We start from the raw sequence: 24,503 nt of genomic DNA, 5'->3' as shown, positions 1-24,503 counted from the left end.
ATCTAAGATGATACCATCCTACCAATATTGTGGACAGAGTCTACTGGCATCAGTTTGAAACTCAATTTCCTCTTTTCCTTAATTTTCTTAGTATTATTCTTAGCCCTGGTTTCTTCCATCACAAACCTTGGCTTTGTAGAAGAAAAAAAAATGTGATAAAACAGGAAAAATATGTGAATAAGCATGTCATTAAAGCCTTAGTATGAAATGTTTAAAAAATTTGCTATCGTTTAAAGAATTAGGATTGGTAATCATTGCTATTAAATTTAGTAGATTTGATGTAATTTAGCATCTGAAGTTTTCATACACTGTTTAGTTTTAAAAAGACAGCATGTCAAAGTTAGTAATAAAAATATTCTTAGCATGAATATGGTGAATTTATTTTGTTGGAGTGTGATGGGGTACAGTAGGTGGTAGAGCCAGGGTATACAACAGGATTGGAAGGAAGTCTTCTGACTTCTGCTATCACATTGACCTGAAAGTTTTTATTATCCAAATTTGGCCAGTGGCAATATTAACTTTCCAGCATATTTTTTTTTTTTGCTTTTAAAAAATATTTTGCAGTTTATCTTCAGTCTTTTCAGTTGAGTCCATTATTCTTCAGGTATATATTTCCATTTAAATGGCTGCAAAATACTCACACTTATAGGGAAAATGAATTAAGTGCTCAATTAATATGCTTAACCAATTCCCAGTCCTTTCTTTTCTAATCTCACTATTAATAATTAATACTGATAAAATGTGTGGCTGTGTTACCCTTTTTATTATAATTTTGTCCTTTAAAGCTACATCACTCTGCTGAACTCTTACGACATTTAAAAAAGGAATGAGTTCTCATCAAACTTTCAAGTGACTTTGGATGTCTGTTCATGGGTTTTCTTCCATCAGACACTCAAAGCATGGGGCTTCTGAGTAATTTTCCCCTAATTAAAAATATATTGGCTGATTAACATTGTATTTAGATAAAAGGTTTATTATAACCTTTCCTGCTTTTCACATATACACAGTCTCTCTCTCGCTCTCTCTCTCTCCCTCTCTCTCCCTCTCTCTTTCTCTGTCTCTCTGTCTCTCTCCCTCCCTCCCTAGCTTCCTCCCTACCTCCTTCCCTCCCTCTGACCCACCCTCCCTCCCTCCTTCCCATCTTTCCTCCCTCTTTTTCTGCCTCCCTGGCTCTCTCTGGCTCTCCTTCTGTTTCTCTATCTCTGTCTGTCTGTCTGTCTGTCTGTCTTCTGTCTCTCTCCCTCCCTCCCTACTTCCCTCCCTCCTTCACACCCTCCCTCCCTCCCTTCCTTCCTTCCTCCCTGGCTCTTCTGTCTGTCTGTCTTCTGTCTGTCTGTCTGTCTGTCTGTCTGTCTGTCTGTCTGTCGATCTGTCTGTCTGTCTGTGTCTCTCTCTTCTCCCTCTCCTTGAATTGCTCCTTACTTTTTTACATGGAATATGTATGCTGTTCATGAGTATACCCATAAGTGCCTTCTCAGTGACTAAAAAAATGTATCTGTTCTTGAAAATGTAGCTAGCATGCCTAGCCTCTGGGTCTAGCTCACTTACTGAGAAACTAATCTGTTTCAATATTCCTTCCCTGGAGAAAACCACATTCTGTTTACCTCTTCCATTGCAGTTTCTTTTCTTTTCTTTTTTTTTTAAAGCAAAGTAGTATTTTCTCCTTGAATAGAGCCATGTAGAACAATATCCCTTCTAACCTCTGTTTCATGTTTATATGGAGACAAAACTATGGCTATTCATTTTGACTCAAGAAACATGTATTGAAATTGAAATATGACCAAGGCTTTGTGAGGAAGCTTGAGTAAATGGAAATGAATCCCTCCTTTCAAAATGCAGTTCTTTCTGTGGGGAGATGTATCCTTGAGTGTAGTGAATTAGATATGATGCAGGAAGGAGAAAACTCACTGAGAAAGTTCAGACTGATGCCAGAAAAAAAGCAAGGGAAGAGGAATTGAATCGATACAAGTGTTTCTATTTCACAAATGAAGATACAGACTATAAGACCTTTAAGTATTGTTTATAAAATATCATCTTCAACTCTATTCAACTTAGTTTAAATGCAATAATTACGTTGTCTGGGAAGATTTATATATAATCCCAGAAATTTAAATCATTCCTGCTTTATCAAGTTACTGTTAATTTTTTTCCTTGTGTCTGTGTGTGCATGTACATGTATGTGGCAAAATTCACATGTACTTATGGGGGAATTCATGTGGATGTAAGAAGTGAATCCTTGCTGTCTCCTCCTCCAATTAAATCAACTTTCTTCTTGTTCTTGTTCTTCTTGTTCTTGTTCTTGTTCTTGTCCTTCTTCTTCTTCTTCTTCTTCTTCTTCTTCTTCTTCTTCTTCTTCTTCTTCTTCTTTCTCTTCTTCTTCCTTCTTTCTTTCTTTCTCTTTTTCTTTCTTAATGAGACAATCTCTCTCTGAACCTAGAGTTCAGCAATCCTACTACTCTGACTGGTCATTGAGCTCTAGGAATCTTGTCTCCCCATGTCTGCTCTAGGATTACAGGAAGTATTTTGGCATGGTTATTTACATAAGTACAAGAGATAACACAAATTCTTGTTTTTGTGCTGCAAGCACTATACCAAGTGAGTAAAGTTTTGTTTTTGTTTTATTTATTTTTTATTTTTTTATTAATTTATTCTTGTTACATCTCAATGGTTATCCCATCCCTTGTATCCTCCCATTCTTCTCTCCCTCCCATTTTCCCCTTATTCCCCTCCCCTATGACTGTCCCTGAGGGGGATTACCTCCCCCTGTATATGCTCATAGGGTATCAAGTCTCTTCTTGGTAACCTGCTGTCCTTCCTCTGAGTGCCACCAGGTCTCCCCCTCCAGGGGACATGGTCAAATGTGAGGCACCAGAGTATGTGAGAAAGTCATATCCCACTCTCCACTCAACTGTGGAGAAGTAAAGTTTTTAAGACCTGAAACACCAGCTCTTTCTCTTGTCCCACTATGCAGCATTAACTCACTTGAAACATGCTACTGAGAGCAAGCTGACCATGCCCCTACAGAGATTCATCTGTCTCTGTCTCCCATGTCCTAGAATAATAATCATGTGTCATCTTTTGAATTCTGCTTCTGTTCTATTTTTCTCATACAAATTTGTTTTTTTTTTTAGTGCTAAGTGGAATTATTTAAAATTTTAGAAGTTAGCATTGACATAATTGGCTGCAGAATCAGGTTTACATAATAAAACAAATTAATTATATGTCTATGTTCTCTCCTTGCTTATGAAAATGGTCAATACTAAGTATATTTATTCTTCCAAGAAGACCTTTTAAACTTAATACTAGGATTATTTTTATGTCATCCCTATATTAACAACACCAATTACATTATGAAGGCTAAGCTGATGAATGGATTATATTATAGTATATTGGGTTAGATATGCTTATTTTCTTTAGAAAACATTCACAAATTACTCCATTCTTACTTAGTGCTGTTAGGAATCACTGTCGTATTGTAACACATCTCATCGTCATCTACAGTTTGGACAGCTGGTTTGCTTGGCTTTAAATTCATGATTTGGGTAAATTATACCTAATTCTTGCAGGCAGAATTTTGATATTGGATCTTATCTTGTTTTTATTATTTCTATTACCGTACTGAAAATATGATTAACTTTCTCTTAAAAGTGTGATAGAATACTTGTAGCCCATGCAGATTTAAATGCTTCCTCCAAACAGACTTTTACTGTTAATATGTAGCAGTCTCAAGGAAAATAACCCTTTATGTGTTCAAATGAAAACTATGATGTTTTAGAAATAAGCAGGTTATAGAAATCTGAAACAAGCTGTTAAAACCTTCTTCCTTAGTGTTTTTTACTTGTAAACATGTCTCCTCCATTTTTATATGTGCTGTAAAATGATCACCAGCTACTTTGGTGGGCCACTGGAGACCAAGATATGATCTGCAATGGGCACATTGCTCTGAGGTTACATTCCTCTGAGCTACATACATTTCCCTTTGCTGAATTTTGTCTATTGTTTCTCTTCTATGTGAGGGCACAAGTCACAAAACCCTAACTCCTAGTGAAAGTTCATAAATGTTATAGTGGAAACTATGTACGAGTCTAGAATGTGGGCCATTATGAGAATTGAGACTGAAATGAATGTGATGATTAGAATAAAGCCTGTAGCCTGCTAAAATTCCAACTCAAGAATTACACGTGAAGGCTCTTTGCTTTCTACTTCCTTAAATATTATGATGTCAAATTTTGTTGACAAATTGTGTAAAAGTAATATGAAAAGAAATTCTGTATATTACAAAGAAAGTTTGACAAATTGGAGTTATAGAAAATTGTATTCTCTCTCTCTCTCTCTCTCTCTCTCTCTCTCTCTCTCTCTGTGTGTGTGTGTGTGTGTGTGTGTGTGTGTGTGTGTGTTGTAAAGGATATAGTATATTCATAAGTATGTATATTTGATATGAAAAAACAGAATTATAGGTATGGTAAGTGATGACAAAAGTAGCAATGAGAAGGACAATGAGCAAGCAAAGCTGTTGCCAACCTAGCTTAAATGAAAAGAATAGCTCATTTTCATCAGAATGAGTAGAGTTAAAATATGTCAAATTTAGAACTTTGAAGAAATTTATCTCTTTGAACAATATTAATAAAATTTTGTCTTTGAACAATAGAACAACTTATTATGTCATAGAAACTATAGACTTGAAACCAAAGGGCACGGAAGCATAAAATTAAGGTTTTTGAGTCATTGTTGTGCTGGTTGCAGTGAACTGCTTACAATAGTTGAGAGCACCATTTTTTTTTCATATAATATCAAGTAAGAGTAGAAACTAAAGACGGGATCCTAAAGGGATTGGGATATAAGAGAATGATGCAGAAAATAAGTATCCCAGGAAGTGACTGAAAGGTATTTCTAAGGTAAAATAAAACAAATAAGCTAATAGCATGTGACCAATGGGATAAATAATTACTGGAAAATCATTACTGGCTCCCTAGCTCTGTAGGAATCAGGATTAAAGCAGAAAAAACCACAGGACAAACATGTCTAGGTTAGGTGCAAGTTTTAAGATAGTGAGATGACCAATCCTCTGTATTCTTACATTCTTTTGTGTCCCTTTCAAGTTTAATTTTATGGCAAATGGCCTATAAACAGGACCTGCCTCTGTTGACTTTTGATGATATGTTTGGAATAATCTTTCCATTGGATGTCTACAAGAATAAAACACATTAAATTTAGTTATAGGTGCCAAATAGAAGCTAGGTATTGTGACAGCAGAGGCACTGGACGCTAGATAGCTGCAGAAATTGGGGATCAAAAACATAGCCTAAGTACCCATCTGAGAAATTCTAAGATGATGTTATCAAAGGCATCCCTGTCATTGTGTCCTTTCATACCAGTATTGATGAGCTGGTGTCAAGAATTATCATTTTGTGCTCTCATTTTCAAGATATTTTGAAAAGAGGATTTTCACGTTTCATATATACATAACACCACAAGAGTGTAATGTCCGTGATGCTTCCACCTAATGTGCAGAATCCACAGGAAGAAATGCCTCTAGATGTACCATGTGTGTGAAGACTTGCTAATAACAATTTGCCAGTAGGTTGACACTTCTCATGTTGTTTTATCTATGCAAATGTAACCACCATGTCACATAAATTTTCCTTTCTCTGTGTTCACTGTTGCTTTGTATGAATTCACGAATAAGGATTATATTGGTGAAAATCATCCTGTAGTTCAAGATAGGCTTACTGTTATAATCAACATGTAATAATGCTCGGAAAAAATTGGAACTGATAAGTATTTCTTTTCTTAATGTCTCTAGAAATGTCCGTTATTTGGCTTAGGTTATGCTGCTCTGCTTATTGACTTGAAGCAGTGACAGAAATATGAAAAATTATAGTACGGCAAAGCTGTATCAAGAATTATTTTTCTAGGTACATGAAATACACTTCTATCAGTACCTAATTCTTAGCAGTAAAGGTGTATGGTTGAATGTCAATATTGGTTTAATAAACATAGAACAAGAAACAGGATGGCCTTGGTTTTCTTCCAAAAGCAATATCCTTCCTTAAAGAGGATCTTGGGAAAATCACAGTGCTTCTTAAACTGTTCAGTGATTAGGATAGACTTATGGGGGCTTTTCAGCTCAGACCCATGAGGCCTGCCTGCCTGGGCCTGTGGCAGAATCTCTCTGGACAAAGTAATCTGAAACACTAACTTTGTAGAATTCTTCCACTTAGTCCCCTTATCAGTACTGGGTTCGGACACAATTCCATGTCTCCAAGTCTCTAACTGGAGATTATTTTCTTACATTTTTAGGCTTTAATTTCTTAAAATAGTGTTTCTCAATCTTACAAATGTTGCAAACTTTTAATACAGTTTCTCATGTTGTGGTGACTCCCAACCATTTAGGATATCTGATCTGCAACCTCTACTGGCTCAAAACCTACAGGTTAAGAACCATTGCCTTAAGGGATTTACATGTTCTTTCAAAAAAATATATAAATTTTAAATTAAAATTTATAATTAAAATCTATAAATCTCAACATTAGCTTCAGAAATATATGCATAAGCAAACCATATAATACCAAACACCTGGTATATACGGTCAACTGTTTTTGCAGTACCGTAGCATTCAAAAATAATATATCAATGATTTACCTGCCTAAGTGATACTTGACATTCAATTACAGACAAGAATTCTCTCTCTGATTAGTACATAGTTGACCAATAGGCTGACTCCTCTCCCTACCTGTAACAAGCTCTGCCTTCAATTTATCAAATTGAAGGAAATTGAGTCTCAAGGCCCCATCTGTGCTCTTTCCTTTCACATCAGCTAGGCAATGTTGAGGATACATCATCTTTGAATAAGTGGCTGGAAACAGCACATCCACTTTGAAGCATATTTTATCAGAGTTTTTTTCCTTTCAGCTCACTGCCCTTTATGCGATGTGATCAATTGTATTCAGCCTTCACCATTTCTCTGAAAATTCAATTTTGAGAGCTTTTGCTAGTTTCCTGGACAACCTGGGTTCATCTCTTTCTCCAAGAATAATGAAGATCTGAAATCTAATTCTAGCCCATTTTTGCCCTAGCCTGTTTTATCTTCTTTTCTGAAATCAAGCCCACAACCTTTTCTTTTGCAGCTCATGTCTAAGTATTCTCAGTGTCCACAGGATCAAGGAACCATTAAATTGGTTCTCTCAATTGTCCGTGGGTTTACAGATACTCACATGTGTTTTCTTAGGTAACTAACATTTTATTCTAGAGTACAGAGAACAGATCTTCTGTGGAGATTATTCTGTTTCTGGTATTTTAAAGATTTTTAAAAATAGAAGGTGAAATATATAACTATTCTTATAGTAATGAAAAAAACTTGAATGTCTCTGATAGTCATTTTATTTCTGAAGGAGAGTTAGAGGACTGTCCCAGAGTCTGAGACTTGTCTTCTCTCTCTTGCTTGTATACTTATTCCATTGCCTCATTGACTTGACCCAAAATCCCATTCACTTCTGTCTTACTGAGATGTTAGCTATGGCATTTTGGGAATTAAATAATTCATTTTCTCCATCCAAAGTCATTATATTTGTGTCATTTCATACTACCCTATTTCCACTATCCCTTGGGGTAACTTAGAAGTGTTTTCACCAAATTTGCAGATTTTTAAAAGGTCTTTTAAAGTATAACTTAAATTCTATAATCCTCCGACTTATAATTTAATTTATGTTTGTAAGCAATTAGAGCTGCAAGTCTTGAGCTGTAGTTCTAGTGCCCCATCGATTTGAGCGAGGAACGCTGGATGAATTTGTGTACCATTTTCCCATTTGTGGTAACAAAACTATGAGAGAATTTGTATCAGCTACCTTCACGAGCTCTTATAGAGTTATACAGAAGCATAAGGACACACACACACACACACATATTGTAAATAATCATTAATGCAATATCATCAATTAAGTGCTTATTGATCTACACAGTTGTTAAAATCATTCTTGAATATATTTATCTTACATGAAATCAGAATTCATATTTAGAATAGTAGATACACTATTTTGTCAGCTACTCACTGTCATCATTTAACTTAACCATGAACGTGAGTTTTCTCTTGGTTCTGTTGAATCCTCCATTGGATTCCAATTCTCTATGCTTAGAACACAAGGATTTTATTTTCCCTGTACAAGTTCTAGTGTTCATCACAAATATAATTATGTGAAAGCAATATAGATAAAGACATTGTAATGTCACATTTATTTTCTGCCACTCAAATAGATTTTCTTTGTAAAAAGACCTGCATATGTTTTGCTAAATTTATTGATGAGGAATAGTAAATGTCAGAAATGTCAGAAACAAGATATTAAAGCTCTTTAGTGTCAGTACAAGAGTAGTTCTCAAAGGCATCACAAACAATGCCATATATTAGGGACAAAAAGTAGAGCCTTGTATCCATGATGGCCAACATCAGATAGTGGGTAAAATATGCCAATTAGGCACTCATTCATAGATCTTCAGGTACCCACTGAAACTGCTAATTAAGCCTAATACATTTATAAACCCAAATTCAACTTTTATGGAGCATTTGAGATCTTTTTAAGAGCTCAGTGCAAAACATCCAATTATAATACAGTTCAGGCAGAAAAGGATAGAGCGACTAAGTCTTTGGAAGTGTCTCTTATGTCAGAAACAAATGGATTAGAAATACATTCACTCATCCTCCTACACACAGGAAATCACCAGAAAAGAATAGCAAGAAGTTTATAAGAAAAACGGAACATCAGCCTTATTAAATATCTAAAAATAAAATATCAGCAGCATAAGGAAGAATTAGGGTAATAAACTAATACTTTTATAGTACATAATGACATACTCAAGGGTGTTGCACATCCATCTGTTTTATGGAATCACCCTAATGAAAATATTCGGAGATGAAATGAGAATATATGTAAAATTAATTCTTAGTAATCTTTAGGTGTATAAACCATACTAGACATTATTAATTTTTGTGCTATTTTACTTCTATTAGATTTGAATGACATTTACAATATTTCATTCAATGCATAAAATATGTATCTAGTACAATTTTTAATATTTTTAATATTAATTTTTATTTCATACATTTGAATATATATATATATATATATATATATATATATATATATACATACACACACCATTTGCAGTCATATCCTTGCCAAAGCAAAAAGAAGCCATCAGAATCCCAGTATATGGAGTTATTGAAAGTTATGAGCCACCATGTGGATGCTAGGAATTGAAACCAGGTCACCTGAAAGAACAACTTTTAACCAGTTCTTCACCTCCAAATTATTTCTATTTTTAAAACACATTAGGCATGAAAAATACTTTTTGTTTCATACCTAATAGAAGCACTTAACTTCTTTAGTGCTGAGAGAAGCACTTGTTCTTTTGTTGCCTATAGTTTTAAAAAATTATCTGTATTACCTGTAGGCCCAGCTAGCGATCAATCAAGACAGAGACATTTGTTGTATTCTAAAATATCCTTAGTTACCCTTGGACAGGGCAGATATGTATCTTTTAAACTACTTCTCATAGTGTGGCAGGCATGGGATCCTTGTCTCAATCCCATGCCATCTGTTTTTAATAACTTCTATCAAGCTACCTCCCATCCATAGTCCCAAATACTTGTTGGTGTTCTTCATCTGGATTCTCCATCCATGCCACTGGCCATGTGCTTCTCCTGCAACTAACCCATGGTGGCCTTCCTCTCTTCACTTTAGGTCTCTCCTTTCTCCTCTTGGCAGTCCTTCTTCTTCCCAGAATTCCTTTCTCTCTTAGCCCCATCTATCTCCTTTACCCTGCCCAGGTGAGATGGCTTTTTATTAAGCAAAAGGTCAGTCACGCACAGCAAGCCGTAATTAACATCCAAATACATCAGACCATCCCCAAACAGTTGCCTCATTGTTTAGATTTATGCAATTGTCTAACTTTAATTTTATTGCAAGCAATAACTTTATACCTGTCATCTTATACATAGTAGTCTTCTAAGGTGTACGTTTACTGGAAAGCTTAGGGAGCCTGGCTCAGTGGCAATCCCTGTACTTGGGACAAGTCCAAACACAGGTAGGTCTGTTAGTTCACAGATAGATGGTCTTTAGGGCAAGTTCAGGCCAGCCAGGTCCATGTATTGATAACCTGTCTCATACAAACAGACAGACAGACAGACAGACAGACAGATTAACAAACAAACCTCAAAAATAAAAAGAAGAACAAAGGAAAGCATAGTGTATTTTTTTTCAGTCCTTTTCACAAAGTAATCTCTTATTTCATCACCATGAACCAAATTGACCATGGCTTTGATATGAGTCAAGTACTCATCATGTCTGTAAATCAGAAAGGGGCCAATGGGTGTGTTTTTATTTGTGATAATTCCATTTGTTATTGGACTTCAGGATAACAGGATAATATAAATATCCTCAAGTAGGGTAAAAATGAATGTCAGGTTAATATTCATTTCTTAAACTTCATGGTTCTATTTCACTGGTAGTTTATGCAAATGTGCACACATACATGTACAGCCCCCCCACTTTCCTTGCCCCCCCACAGGAAGGGTGCAGAAAGATTGATTAACAATAGGAATGGAATCAAGCACAGGTGATTAACACATGAAGAATGTACAGCCCCCCACTCCCCCCCCACACACACAGGAAGGGTACAGAAAGATTGATTAATAATAGGAATGGAATCAAGTACAAGTGATTAACACACGAAGAATCGGATTCTAAAGTTAGTGCTCCTGTACTTCAAAATATAGTAGAAGCAAAAACAACTTTCTTTCATTTCGGAAAACCATTCAGTGAAGTAAGTGAAAAATGATTCTTGAACAAGTTATTTAATACTTTTAGCATTGTGCTGTAAGGCTAAGAAATTCAAATCAGGTAAAAAGCCATCTAAGTGTATACAATTACAGATTTTTCTGAAAAATTTATCTTTATAAATTTTATATACATGTCACTGCCTTAAAAATGCTAGAGAACCCACACAGATTTATCATAAGTGCTTAAATTAGAAAATGTCTTATCTTTTTAAGACATAGGAGCACACATGAAGCATAACCTCCCCACTCACTCTCTGGAGCACGCTTACTTTAATTATGCCTACCAGTGAACTAAGCCATTAGGCTTGCTTAAAGTTGCTTAAGCTAAGAACGTTCATTAGCCATAGTAATCAGTTCAAATAAAATGGAATCCATTTCAAATAACCACAATGAAGACAGGAAAAAGAAATTCGTTTTTGTACACACAAAAAAATTTCACCCTTCCTTGTTCTTACTGTTGTAGTTTATTGAATCTTTCAGTAATACAGAGCTACCACACTTTACAAAAGTATATTCATAACTCACCGGAGCCAGCATTTAAGATGTGCAATTTTTTTCTTCTACAAGAACAATAAATTTTAAATTAAAGGACAAGACTAGATTTAAAACTATCAATCTATAAGATCATACGTTTTGGGGAATGCGCATACAGAAAATATGTGTGTCTCAAATAGAGTTAGGTAAGAATACTTGTTTCCAACTGAGAAGTTGGCATCGTTGCTTTGCTCATAACTGATCTAGTCATTAAGCAAGCACCTCCCAGCCCCCACCTGCCCCTGCTGTTCTTTTGTAATTGTCACATATATCTTCCCATTAGTAGAAAGGGTTTCATTTTCTTCCTGTGTAGGAGGCAGGGCATCTCTGAAGTGGTTAGGGCTTTTTCCAACTTCGCCAGGGGAAGAGAAAACAGAAAACACAATATAAGCTGCGTGGCAAGATGTCTGCCTCTGAGATCTTTCCATTTTGGCACCTGGAGAAATATTGCTACGTGTTATTGCTCAGACACACATTTTTACTAAGTGAAGGTTACTACCATTGATTCCCAAGAGTGGAAGGGCCCACTTTTTAATATTTTTTGCACTTCACTTAGTTGGCCTCCTTATTGATAGTGCTTTATGAACTACCTGGTTGTACTTGGTGTGAACTCCTAAGGGCAAAATTGGTATCTTATGGACTAAGATACAGGGAGTTTGACTTTTAAGTTACTGTATAGTTTTGATATACAGTCCAACATTTATGAATGAATTTTAAGAAGACAGAGCATTTCGTTACTCACTGTGGAAACACACACACACACACACACACACACACACACACACACACACACACACACCCCACACCCCTCAGGTCAGAAAGACTACACTAAGCATCTTAGAAACTATCTTGGAAAAACTGTGAGTATTGAAGTATGCATTTAGAAATACTTTTATTTTGGAAGTGATCAGCTGAAGTCAACAGCTTTATACACTGCAGACCTGGTAGTCTCACACCATATGGAATGTTGTATGTTTAAAGATGTAATATTCCCTACAGTAAACACACTTTCATTAAAGTGCAGTTAGAAAATTTGTAGTGTATACACCTTGAAATTTAACTATCTTCTCTTAATATTTATTTATATTTATTTTTATTAATATTTAAAACACTAACATGGCATATGACAGCTAAATGTTAACAAAAACCCCATAAGAATTTATTTTCCCAACTCTTTCTAGGATGTTTTTTCATAAAGAATAAGAAGTGATATCTATGTTTGAAAATAAGTATATTTGGGGATATTTAAATATTTTAGGGCTATTGCATTGGATGATATCAACTAATGTTATTTTATACATATTAATTTTTTATTAAATACAACCTTAAGAAAGTGCTTATATTTGGTAGTGTTCATGTGAACAGGTCTCAGAAACAGCACTAAACCCTCAGTATCTTCAGATAGATGTATATAAAGTTAGTATTTCAAGTTGCTGTGAAAACATCTGATAATCCAAAGTAAAAGCACTGGTTATTCATTATAAACGTTTCAATATTACAGTGTATTAGGCTTTTAATGATCTTTATCATAGCACTGGAAGCCAACCATAATTGTTCTTGGCTTCTGCAATGCCTGCCTATAATACATTTTTTGGATACTTCTTATAATAATCCTTCATGGGCACAAAGCAAGGTATACACAACTGGTAACTGACTTCTCTTTAGTAGTGAATTATAGTTTTGGGAGATTCCAGTAGTTATTTTTCTATGTAGGTGAAGGTTTGATGGTAAAATAGACTTATTTATTTATTTATTTATTTATGCCATTGAATAGTCTCACCGCCATGCCTAAAGAAAATTGCTCCATAAAATAATTGGTAATGCAAATGTGAGAATGAAAGTCATATATCGCAAGATTTGTTGAAATTATGGCTTGTAGGAACATGATCATCTCTATAAAGGAATATAACATATATGTTGGAAAATATTCTAGTGATGCCTAGTAAAAAAAGATGCTGCTGCAGTATTTCCAAGGCAGCTACCTGCCCAGATTTATGCCCTTGGCATTTCTAATCATTTGTGTCCTGGCTATACAAATCTGAATTTGATGTAGGGAAATTTAAAATAAGCATTTATAAGTAAAGCATTTTTCTTTCACAAAAGCTACCATACTACAGGTATACTGCTTTTGATTGGTTTCCTCATTTGCTTCTTATGTTGGTGAGAAAGGGATTTGTCAGTTTATAGGAGGATCTTTAATTGGATTCATAACAGGTGAAAGCCAGGTCAAAGTTGATGATTTGACCTGGAATCTGAGTCAAATAAGTAGCCCCAGAGAGCTTGGTGTGGCAGGCAACAGGACTCAGGACTGTACCAATATTCTCTATGAATTTAAGTACAGAAATATGTTTAAATTATTTTGTCTTTCCCAGGATTTAGACACTTAAAGATATAGCCTGGTGCAGTGTCACGCGCCTGTAATCCCAGCACTCAGGGAGGCAGATGCAGGGGATCTCTGTGTTTGAGCCTCGCTGGGTCAACAAAGGGAGTCCAAAACATCCAAGGCTACACAGATAAAACACTGGAAGAAATTGAGGGAGAGTAGTTGAGAAAAGTTAAAAAGAAATAAGGGAAAAGTCAAATGATGTAAGATTATTTTTAGGATCAGGGAGTTTGTCTTCTAGTAACATCAGAAGCTACTCTCATTAAGTCTCACCAACATGAGTGCCCGAAGATTAGCTGAACAAGAATTACACCAGTCAGTGTGCCAAACTGGGTGGAGAGAAGCCCATGAGGCTTCAACTCAACACAAAGAAATGTAAGCAAGCAAGGATTGCTGAGAACAGGAGAGGAGGTCTCCCCAGGGTACAGCACACCAGCTAGTCAGACCGGGAACCCTGAAAACTCACACAGAGTCAGCATTATACAGACTGAACAATTATATTTAGGAGTATATATGTATATACATATATACATATATACATATATGCATGAAATAACTATTAGTGAAAACAAAGACTGCTAATTTGAAAGTTGGAAGGTTTGTAGGGAAGGATTTAGAGGGAGTAAAGGGAAGGAAGAAATGTAATTAACTTCGAATCTCTAAAAATTTTGAGGCCTATTTAAATTGAAAACATTTTAAAATAAAAAGAAATGGTGTGTAGCTTAACAAATTTCAGATTTTTTGAGCATTTTTCTTTCTTGTCTTGATTTTATGTTAGATATTGTCATCACATGCTCAGAACTGAGTTGCACTGAAACTCCCATTGGGTAATCTACTAAATTTGGTCAGTATACTTTGAATTAAAAAAGAAAGAGTCTTAAGAATTATGCTTGTGGACAGGACATTCTCCACAGTTAAGTGGAGACTGGGGACTGACTTTCACACGAACTCTGGTGCCCCATATTTGGCCATGTCTCCTTGATGGGGAGGCCCAATGGCACTCCGAGGAAGGAAAGCAGACTACCAAGAAGAAACTTGATACCCTAGCATCATATTCCAGGGGAGGAGGTCCCCTTCAGTCACAGTCATAGGGAAGGGGAATGGGGTGAAAGTGGGAAGGAGGGAGGAATGGGAGGATGCACAGGATGGGATAGCAATTGAAATGTAATATGAATGAATTTATTTTTCAATAAAAAAAGATAAAAATGAACTATGCTTGTAAAGGTTAAACTCATTTTAATAATTGGAAATGGTGTTTAGTGGTAGAATAATTGCCTAACATACATTCAGGCCTGGGTCTGATCCCTGACACTCCCAAACAAAAAGCATTAATGGCTATTCGAACTGAATGTCTCAAAGGCTAGGAAACATGTTGCTGCACAATGTAAAACTTTATAACATTATATTTTTGAACACAGGAAAAAAAATGTGCAACAGCAAGCCATGAAAATATTTTTGTGCATGATGCACAAATAGTTTAAAAGACAAAAATGTAGTTTCTTCTTTTACAATATTCTTAAAATATACCCAGCTATTGTTTTTTTTTTTTTTACACTGGAATTCATGTGGCATATGGCTTATTTTCAAGTTTTCTCCATCCAGGAAATGCTTTGCTTAACTAGAATATAAAAAAGCATGTAAGTAGAGTGGGGGACGGAGGAGGGGGTACTATGTCTTCCACATACATTAGTAGACCAATCTGCTGTTTATTAATTTGCTGATCATCCACCAGTGCAGACAGCTGATTGAAACACAAAGAATTCAGCAGTTATGCAGTAGTATGAAAACACACGCACATGGCCTCCCCGTCTGTGGATTTATCATCTGTCAAATTTCTCTAGAGTATACCATATTTTATAGGCTTGAAATAAAACATCTTGAATACATACATGCATAATGAAAACTAGATCTGTGCTTTGAGGGAGCAGAATTGCCCAAAGTTAGCATTTTATTTCATGTAATTTAAATTATGGTATTGAAAAAGGTGTTCTACGTGTTAGCTGAGTCCCACCTCTGAGCATATTGCCTATCTGTTTCGGCATATGCGAACAGGTTAGCGGGAGAATGCTTTAAAAAAAAAAGTTTTAGCAAGTGTCTGAGATGCTCCGTAGCCAAGGAACAACTGGTATTTTAAAAATAAATTAAAATGCATTAACTATGAACAGCGGGCAGAATATTTCGAGTGCATGATGGAGTGAACAGAGTGTTATGATTCGCTCCCATTCCACAGATCTATGAATAATCATTCCTTGAGGTTTGACGGTTATAAATAACAGTGCTGAGTGGAGTTATTTCTGCTTTACAAAGGAAATCATCCATTTTGTTTTCATTTTCATTTGAGTAAACTCAAAATGGCTTTGCATAACTTCTGCTAATTGTATCCAAGACCTAAGCCTTTTTCTACAAAGGAAATGCTTCTCTATTGTGAGTGGATTCCTGCGGTTATGTGCTGAAATTAACTCAGAATTGACTAATGTTGTTTGACTAGGTTAGACTATGCTAGTAGCTGCGAAGAGGAGGTAGGTAATAAAACATGAGTGGTAAAATTCCGAGATATAGAAAAAAGCTAAAATCAAATTAAGTCATAGGACTCAATGAGTGGAGAAGAACATAATGACAGTTTTCAAGTCTCAGGATAGAAAAAGTATACGTCATGTGTACAACACGCTTTCACCCATGCACTGCAGAGGAGCAGAAGTGAAGCTTCTCGGTGATATTTAACTGCATATCTCGTGCAATGTGTAAGGTCCAGATGATGTATATATACATACCATATAGAGTAAAAACATAAACAACGAAACAACCAAAAATTTTATAATCTTAATTATCAATATATACAAGATCAAGGCATGCAAGACAATTTAATTCATATTTTAATGTTCGTTATATAATTATAGCCAAATTTATTTTGAAAATTATTGAGACATATATTGGTAAGATGGATGGTGCATGTATATGCATTTCTGCAGTATCAGACTTGCTTATTTTAGGCTACACAACATGAGACAAGCTGTCTTGTTCACCATGGTATCTCCAACTATTAGGATACCACGTGATACATAACCGGTACTCAGTAGAACGTGCTGAATTGTGAGCACAGCAATGCCTTCTAGATCTAGTTTTTATCTATGATTTCCTTTTTTTTTTTTTAATTTACTTACACTTGTGTTAATTTATTCTAAGTTGAATTGTGCTGATGGAGAATCTACTCAAAATTACTATTTACCATGAAATAGTCTTTTGAAAGGGTACAGGTTAATTCTAAGTATGTCCTAGACTTTTTATAAAGAGCCTATTTTACATTCACAAACTCTTTTTGTATAACAAGTACAAGAACATCAATTTAAGTGTGTGTGTGTGTGTGTGTGTGTGTGTGTGTGTGTATGTCGTAATTTCATACTTTTCTTAAATCTCTGCCCATCATGGACCAGTGCTACTCAATTTAGAGTGGAGAAACTGTAACACATTTATTTTTGCACCTAAAGAATATGAGGCTAAAGAGATGGCTGAGGGGTTAACAGCACTTGTACTTACTGAGGACTTAAGTTCAGTTCCCGGAGGCCACATGGCAGTTCAGAACCTGTTGCCACTCTAGTTCCGGGGGCTCTGACATCCTCATGTAACCCTCTGAGCACCAGGCATGCAATCCTGTACATGTATGCAAAATATGTGTGCCCCCCCAAATAAAAGCAATGTAATCAAAAATAAAGAATTAAATGTATTCGCTTTCAAATTAATATTGACTTGTAAATTTTATGACTAATTCCACCTTGAGAATATAAAATTCCACACACAACAACTACATATGTGCTTCTTACAGACTTTTCAACTTATTCATTTATTTATTACCAATGCAAAACCAAAACTAGAGACAACTATAAGATTTTCTTTTTTTGCAGTTATTTTTTTTTTATTTAAATGATTTGTTCAGATTACATCCCAACAACTATAAGATTCTTAAAAATCCTAAGCTATGGAAGAGCTTGATTAGGTTTTTGTTTTAAGAACTGCTCCTGCTATCTATGTTTTTCTATACATATTTGTTTCTGTGTTGTACGATAATCCTAACATACATTTTTAATTTTTTTGTTTTGTTTTTTTGTTAAATGTGGGGAGGTGCAGGTGGGGTTTGGGAAAGATTTGCTAGTACCTGCATGTGAAATGATGCTTTCTTTTTTTTTTCAAGATAGTGCATTTTCTACCATCATATCTGTTTTAAATTTCACTTGTCACCATATTGAGCTGCCTTACCCACTGTGATTCACTTCTACAAATTGCATTTATTTTGTTACTCTTCCTCTTGTTCCTATTACCTCACTGTACTCTACTGGCAACAGTTCATTCTTTTTAAATATACAGCTTATCCTTTTACATTATCCTAAGCAATTGTTCCATGTGAAAAAATATATATATTGAAATGCAATATATTCAATGCTGTCCTTTTTAGTACATCACCGAGGGTCTAGCCATGCCTCTCCCTGCAGTGGTTCTTAATTTCTATCACCTGTATCTCTTTATATTTTTACCAACCCTTCCTTTAAAGTCCGATATATATGTAAGAGCTCCTTAGCCTTGCATATTGCCTTTTTTTTTCTTAGGATATGATGCTTCATAGTCTATCATCTTACATCTGTCAGGCGCCTTGCTAGGATATGGTCTCCATAAACAACATCGCCTTGATTACCACTCCAACTCATCAGTTAAATATCGACTGGCCATAGCTGGAAGGTTTTAGACTGTGGTGTCAGATCTTCAAGATTTAAGTCCATTCTCATGATAATATTGCAAACTCTCATTTACCCCATGAGTAAGGGAAGTTGTCTGAAGCGGTAATTTTCATTTCTTTCATTCCAGAGAATTCTCTTCTCTGCCCTATCAATTATCACACTCTCTGATACTGTAACGCCCTGAATAAAGAATAGACGTGAGAATACAGCCTTCTCGTAGCAAAACAGTCATGAGGGCTGTGGAAAGCATTCCCACCAGCAGTGGAGGACTGCTGCCCTCTCTCCACATCCTAGCCAGCGTGTGCTGTCACCTGAGCTTTTGATATTAGCCATTCTAATGGGTATAAGACAGAGTCTCAGTAGGAAAAAAAAACCCGTCATCTAACAAAACAAAACAAACAGGCTTCTGAGAGATAATCATAAAAATATAATACCATAATAAAATATTATAAGATAAAGCATAAAAGATAATACTGGAATGAGACAAAACAGAAGAAAAAGAGTCTAAAAGAAACGAAAGAGAGACCCCACAGGTTTGGACCTTCAGGAATCCCATCAAAACACTAAACTGGAAGTCATAATACATGCATCAAGGACCTGGTACAGGCTTATACACTGGGTCTACTAGTTTTAAAATGTTTTAGTTGGGCTGGCTCATCCACTGTTAATAAAGTTACTACCTAAGAAAATTTTGTCACAATAATCCTCAGATTTGTACATAACAGTGCTCCAATTATCATTATTAAATTATGAGGAAATCATGCATAATATTAAAAATTAATAGAGAGCATTTTTTGTTAAATAGCAATTAATAGAGTATGGTTTTCTTCTGCAGTTAAGAATTTTAAATACCATTTTAACATTACTATATACAACTTTGAGCTTTCATTTATGTGTATAAGTGTATATTTCCCTATCTATATATGAATCTCAAATTTAATTACAATGCACTTTAGTAATGGTGGCCAAGGATCACACTTAATATTTACAATGTTTGTAATATCATCACTGACCAATTGTTTTCTTGATTTATTTTTTAATAATTTTACTATGTAACATTAAGTACTGACTTTTGTTGGCAATAAACTTTGCAACTTACTTCTTGAACGCTCAGGATCATGATATATTATAGGTCAGAACTGTAGCAATGCCATTGACCTTTGCCTAAAAACTGAGCTAAGAGTAGTATTACAATCCACTATTCTTTTGCCTCCTTCACAATTTTTATTGGTTTTAAACAAGCTCCCAATGGTACTGAAAAATGACTTTTTCTTACATTTATTTTTGATATAGTAACTTCTAAATGTTCTCAGTGGTTCAATAGTGTCTGACAACTTAATCTGAGGCTTATATAATGACTTATTATGTAAAATTCTGATTTTTTTCAATAGGGGAGTCCAGCCATGTCACTCCTGTGACAGAGCAGTCTCTAGTGTTCTCCCAAGTGACCCACTGTCCATCCCTTACAAAAGGTCTGAGTCTCATTCTCTCTCTGTTGACTTTTGTTGCCACTTAAGGTGGCTCCTATTCTCACTGTCAACTTGAATGAAAGTGATTGGTCCAAACTGTAGGCACTGTAGCTCCACCCACAGCTCAACAGACACTAGACAATCTTTTTGATGATATTCAGCAACTATTACCAAGACATAAGACAAAAAAAAAATCCCCAAATTTCTCGTTGCCTAAAGCATTGCCTACACAAAGAAAACACTGGGTACACAGGTGAGAAACTGCAAGGGAGTGTTAGTCAGAACCAGACCTAAAATGGCTGTTTTCTAATTCCTGCGGGAAATTTGTTTTACAGGCTTACCTCACCACAAATATAAAGAAAGTAGTGTTGATATGTAGAATCTATAGTTCTTTATTCCATATACACCAGGCTCTTAGAAGGAACAGAGAGATTTAGGCAGAAAACAGTTCTCCCACAGACTAACAAATACCCCTGTCACATCTTACTCAGTATGACTTCTTACATTCCACATACATTTCCGAGGCTTTTTCCCATCACAAAGTCCATACTGGCTAGGAGAACATCACAACTTCCCTGACATTTTGCACAGAGGCCTCCTTGACTGCAAAGTGGGTTTTAAATCCAGCCCTTTGGCCTTCCTCTGTCAATATTTAGAAGTATGATCAGTGTGTGTATTGTCAATAAGGTGTCTTCCCCGAATCTCTTCTTTTATCTCTTTTAGCCACCTCTGATGCTTTGCCCATAGTTTTCCAACCACTTGTAAAATCACATCCATGTCCTGTTATTCCCTTAACGTCCTCCAGGGCTGACTTTACTTAATTCATGGAATTACACAGCCATCAGTAACAAACACTACCAAATATGATTCTCTCTACCAAGGTCGTACATTTTTCTGCACATAGAAGCTATAAATGTCAGATTTAATGGGCTTTTTCCATAGTGTTCACCATACTTTCATATTTTGTGAAAGTTCCCCATACTCTTATATTTAGTGAGAGAAAGTTCCTGACATTCTTAGATAGTCATCACAGACTTTTTACTGCCAGTGCCTCTCTATAAAAAAAAACCACCAACTTCTCCCCAGAATTCTTGTATTCATGAAAGTGAAAACTCATTCCTTCCTACTTATTGTCATGTGAAAACTAGCTCATTTTATTCTCTGTGAGCAAAACTTCTGCCAGGAATGCCTCATGAATGGTGAAGATTCTTTCATTATCTTAAACCCCACTCTTCAAATATTCCATTTTTATTTCTTTTGCTCAAGAAACTTCCATTCTGCACAGCTATCTATAAAAATTATTTTTACACAACTTGAAAACTGTGATGTGTTTTCCTCTGTTTTTGTGTGTATACATCAACAAACTTACTTTCTAATTTGTTACAATGCAATAAATTTTTAAAATATTATACATACTGTAGTATTTCACCCTTCCTTTGGCCAAACAAAGATTTAGTTAGTTACCTACAGAATCTTTAGTATATTAGAGATCTGTATGCAAAAAGTAGTCCATTTCACGATGTTAAATAAAACTATCTGGCTGCAAACTCACAGCATGTGGGTTTGACATTTTTTTCCTTGGCTTGCAAGATTCCCATATTTGATTCATCCAAAGATTGATGATCCTAAAATAATCACCCAGAAGTATTTAAATATATGAATAATTTGGTTTAATTATATATATACAAATATGCATACATATCTAGAATATGTAGACTTTAATTTTGGAGAGGAATTTAAACTTTAAAATGTTTTGTATAACAATGTTTTAACTTAAATACACAACTGAAAAAGGGCATGTCCCTTCAGATAAATGAATTTGTAATGTGAAGAATTTTCTTTTAATTCAACTGACCTACGTGGTACTTCTACCTCTAAAATTCTGTGATGTTAATCTTATGATAGCGATAAGTTTCCAAGATTTCTCAATTTACGAACTGACTAATACTATTGCTTTAGGCAGTTCCTGTTAAGCAGACAAGAGTGTAATCAGAACTTTGCCAGGGACAAAGGATGCTGAGAAGCTGGAATATTTTGAGACAAGCTGTCTAAACAGGATCATGGAAAGACCAAAAGGATTACTAAATTCCAAACCTCAAAGGTTTTTCTGATAACTGCTTTCCTAAACATTGGGATTAAAAGCTGCGATTACTTTTAGAAACAAGAATGCAAACACATACTTAGGCAAATCCTTGTCTTTACAAAAAATGTCTACAATGTTGCAGCCTTTTGGTTTTAAATACAGCAAGAAACATATTTCTGTGAGGAGTCAACTTCTTTTTTATACAAAAGGAAATTAAGTGCTACTTTTAATTCTTCCGCCATTCTTTGTGTAACTAGTTTTGTATTTTATATTGATGTGATAAAGGGATGTAAGTATGCCAGTTAGCTTCTATAATGCCTAAATTTACTTTAAATAAACAACTTTTAAAAACATAACAGATGCATATTTTGCATTTGAATATAAACCTAAAAAAAGTATATGTATAACAATTCTTGTTTTCACTATGGTTTTATTTCATACACTTTTATTAAATAATTCTCATTAAAATACAAATAATTGGTCAACTTTTTATTAAATATTGTTTCATTTTTAGATTTAATTCTATTTACTTAAAATATCATATGCAGTCATAATTAAAGCATGTATATAAATAAAATAAAAAACAAGTGTTTTGCAAACTTTACTCATTAGATCTCACAAGATTTGTTGACTTCTACTAAGTTAAATACCTTTTCCATTAAGTCAATAGTAGGTTTTTCAACATCAAAGTTGTGTATCCTCAGGAGAATAGGACAAAGAACAACTTTTGTGTGTCATTTAGGAAGCCAACAGGATAGTGGCTGCAGGAAGAAGTAAAATAATACTTAGTATTGGAAAACAACTCTCTAGTGTTTGCTATTAGACTAGTCCTTTTTTTCCTTAAACCTGTTATTAAAATCTGTGTCTATGATCTAAGATCCTGCCTTAAACTACTCTATTCAGTTTAACTGTCAGAGTTGGATGTTAGCATATTATGTATAGGAGCCCCTAGTGTCCTTGGAGAGCTAGAATTGCAAGTCTATTGATGGTCATCCATCAAAACACCAAGGTTGGCCTCCATGATGGCACATGCCTTTATTCCTAGCACTAGGAGGCAGAGCAGGTGGATCTCTGAGTTCAAGGCCAGCCTGGTCTACAGAGCTAGTTCCAGAACTGCCAGAGCTACACAGAGAAACCCTATAAGCAAAACCAAAACACAAAAACCCTAGTTTGTTTACATTATTCTTGAGATTTGTATTTTTTTAAGGAGATAAAGTGGAGACTAAGTTTTGGACATGGTTTGGTTGACACAGTCTGTGGATGGACGCCGTGGTGCAGCCACTGCTGATTTTCCCTTTACATATTTCCCCATCTCCCTTCCCCAGGTGTTGCTGCCATCACTACCTTTCCCCTCCTTCCCTTTCCTCATGGCAAGACGCATGGAAGAAGGGTGCTGTTAAGGCCTCTCCATTAATCAACAGGTATGGCGGTCCTCAGCTGCCCCTCTCTGAGCTTCCCACTGCTGTCCTGTCTGTCTCTTTTACACATAGAAGGCACTATTATCTTGACAAAGAGATTGAATATGTGAAAGGATTCTTGGATCCTGTTTCTCTTTACATTTCCCACATGTGGCACATTGCAGAATTCCATCTAAAATTGTAGAAAAGTTTTCCCCTTGGATATTGACTATAGAAGAAATTCTGATACCGTTGTCAAAAAAGGTGCTATGGTCAACCAATTGAAGAGAAATGCTCTTGTATTTCTCAGTAGGTCACTTTTAGCATTCTATAAATGCTTATTGATACCATAGGTTTGAAAAGAGTAAAATGAAAATATCTTGTGGATTTAAATCTGGCATTCATTGTAAAAGCATTGTACAAAATGATATGTTAATTGTAGTGCCTACTCACTGGGTTAGAAAAACTTAGGTGTAAGCCAGGTCACATATATCTGAATTTATTTCAAAACTGCCACTCTGATGTGAAAGCACAATGCATGCTAATTACTCTTGGATAAACCTTTGTTTTTACAATGCATCTGGTGGCATTTGGGGAATATGGCAGAGGCTGCTGTGTTCAAACTGTCCCAAGATCCCCTTACTACACAGTATTACATTGTGAAAAGAACTGTGCCCTCAGGGCAGAAGTCTAGGAGAGTCATGACCAATAAAACATAAGTTCTTAGTCACCAGGGCAACACCCGTCCTCTTGATTTCCTCTTCCACTGGTAGAACTTGTCTTTCTGGCTCCTGCAGGGGCTTGCCTTGGAGATCCTAAGCCTCCTTCCTTATTGTGTCCTGTGACTTTCTCTGGCTCTTTGAGACATGTGAACAGAATGCTGCCTTTGGGCTAGTAAGATTGCTGGCTGATGTCTTTAAACAAAACTGAGTGTGTGTATAAGTATGGCTGTGTGGAGGAGAGCTGTGTGTGCAGTCCTTAGAACAGATATATTTTAACAGAACAAATCACTTTTCCTGATACATTTACCTGAAGTTCAAAGATCATAAAGAATTGTTCCACTGCATCTAAGTGTGTTG

At 35.5% G+C, this 24,503-nt stretch overlaps 1 protein-coding gene across 7 annotated transcripts in view; it reads left to right on the top strand.

The window, feature by feature from the left end:
• Positions 1 to 24,503, top strand: part of PCDH7 (protocadherin 7) — a 420,420-nt gene that overhangs the window by 211,729 nt on the left and 184,188 nt on the right. For 4 of the 7 annotated variants that reach the window (XM_084798658.1, XM_084798656.1, XM_084798657.1 and 1 more), the window contains exon 3: positions 23,353 to 23,448. The exons of the other annotated variants lie outside the window; for them this stretch is intronic. In XM_084798658.1, coding sequence (XP_084654784.1) covers positions 23,353 to 23,441 — 89 coding nt within the window. In that variant the 3' untranslated portion in view covers positions 23,442 to 23,448. The remainder of the gene's footprint in view (positions 1 to 23,352; positions 23,449 to 24,503) is intronic. 7 annotated transcript variants of the gene reach the window in all.

The sequence above is a fragment of the Acomys minous genome (assembly GCF_964271855.1).
Source record: "Acomys minous genome assembly, chromosome: 10".
Taxonomy (NCBI): Eukaryota; Metazoa; Chordata; class Mammalia; order Rodentia; family Muridae; genus Acomys; species Acomys minous.
The sequence above is the reverse complement of the archived record's forward strand: the minus strand, read 5'-3'. Positions and strand labels throughout refer to the sequence as shown.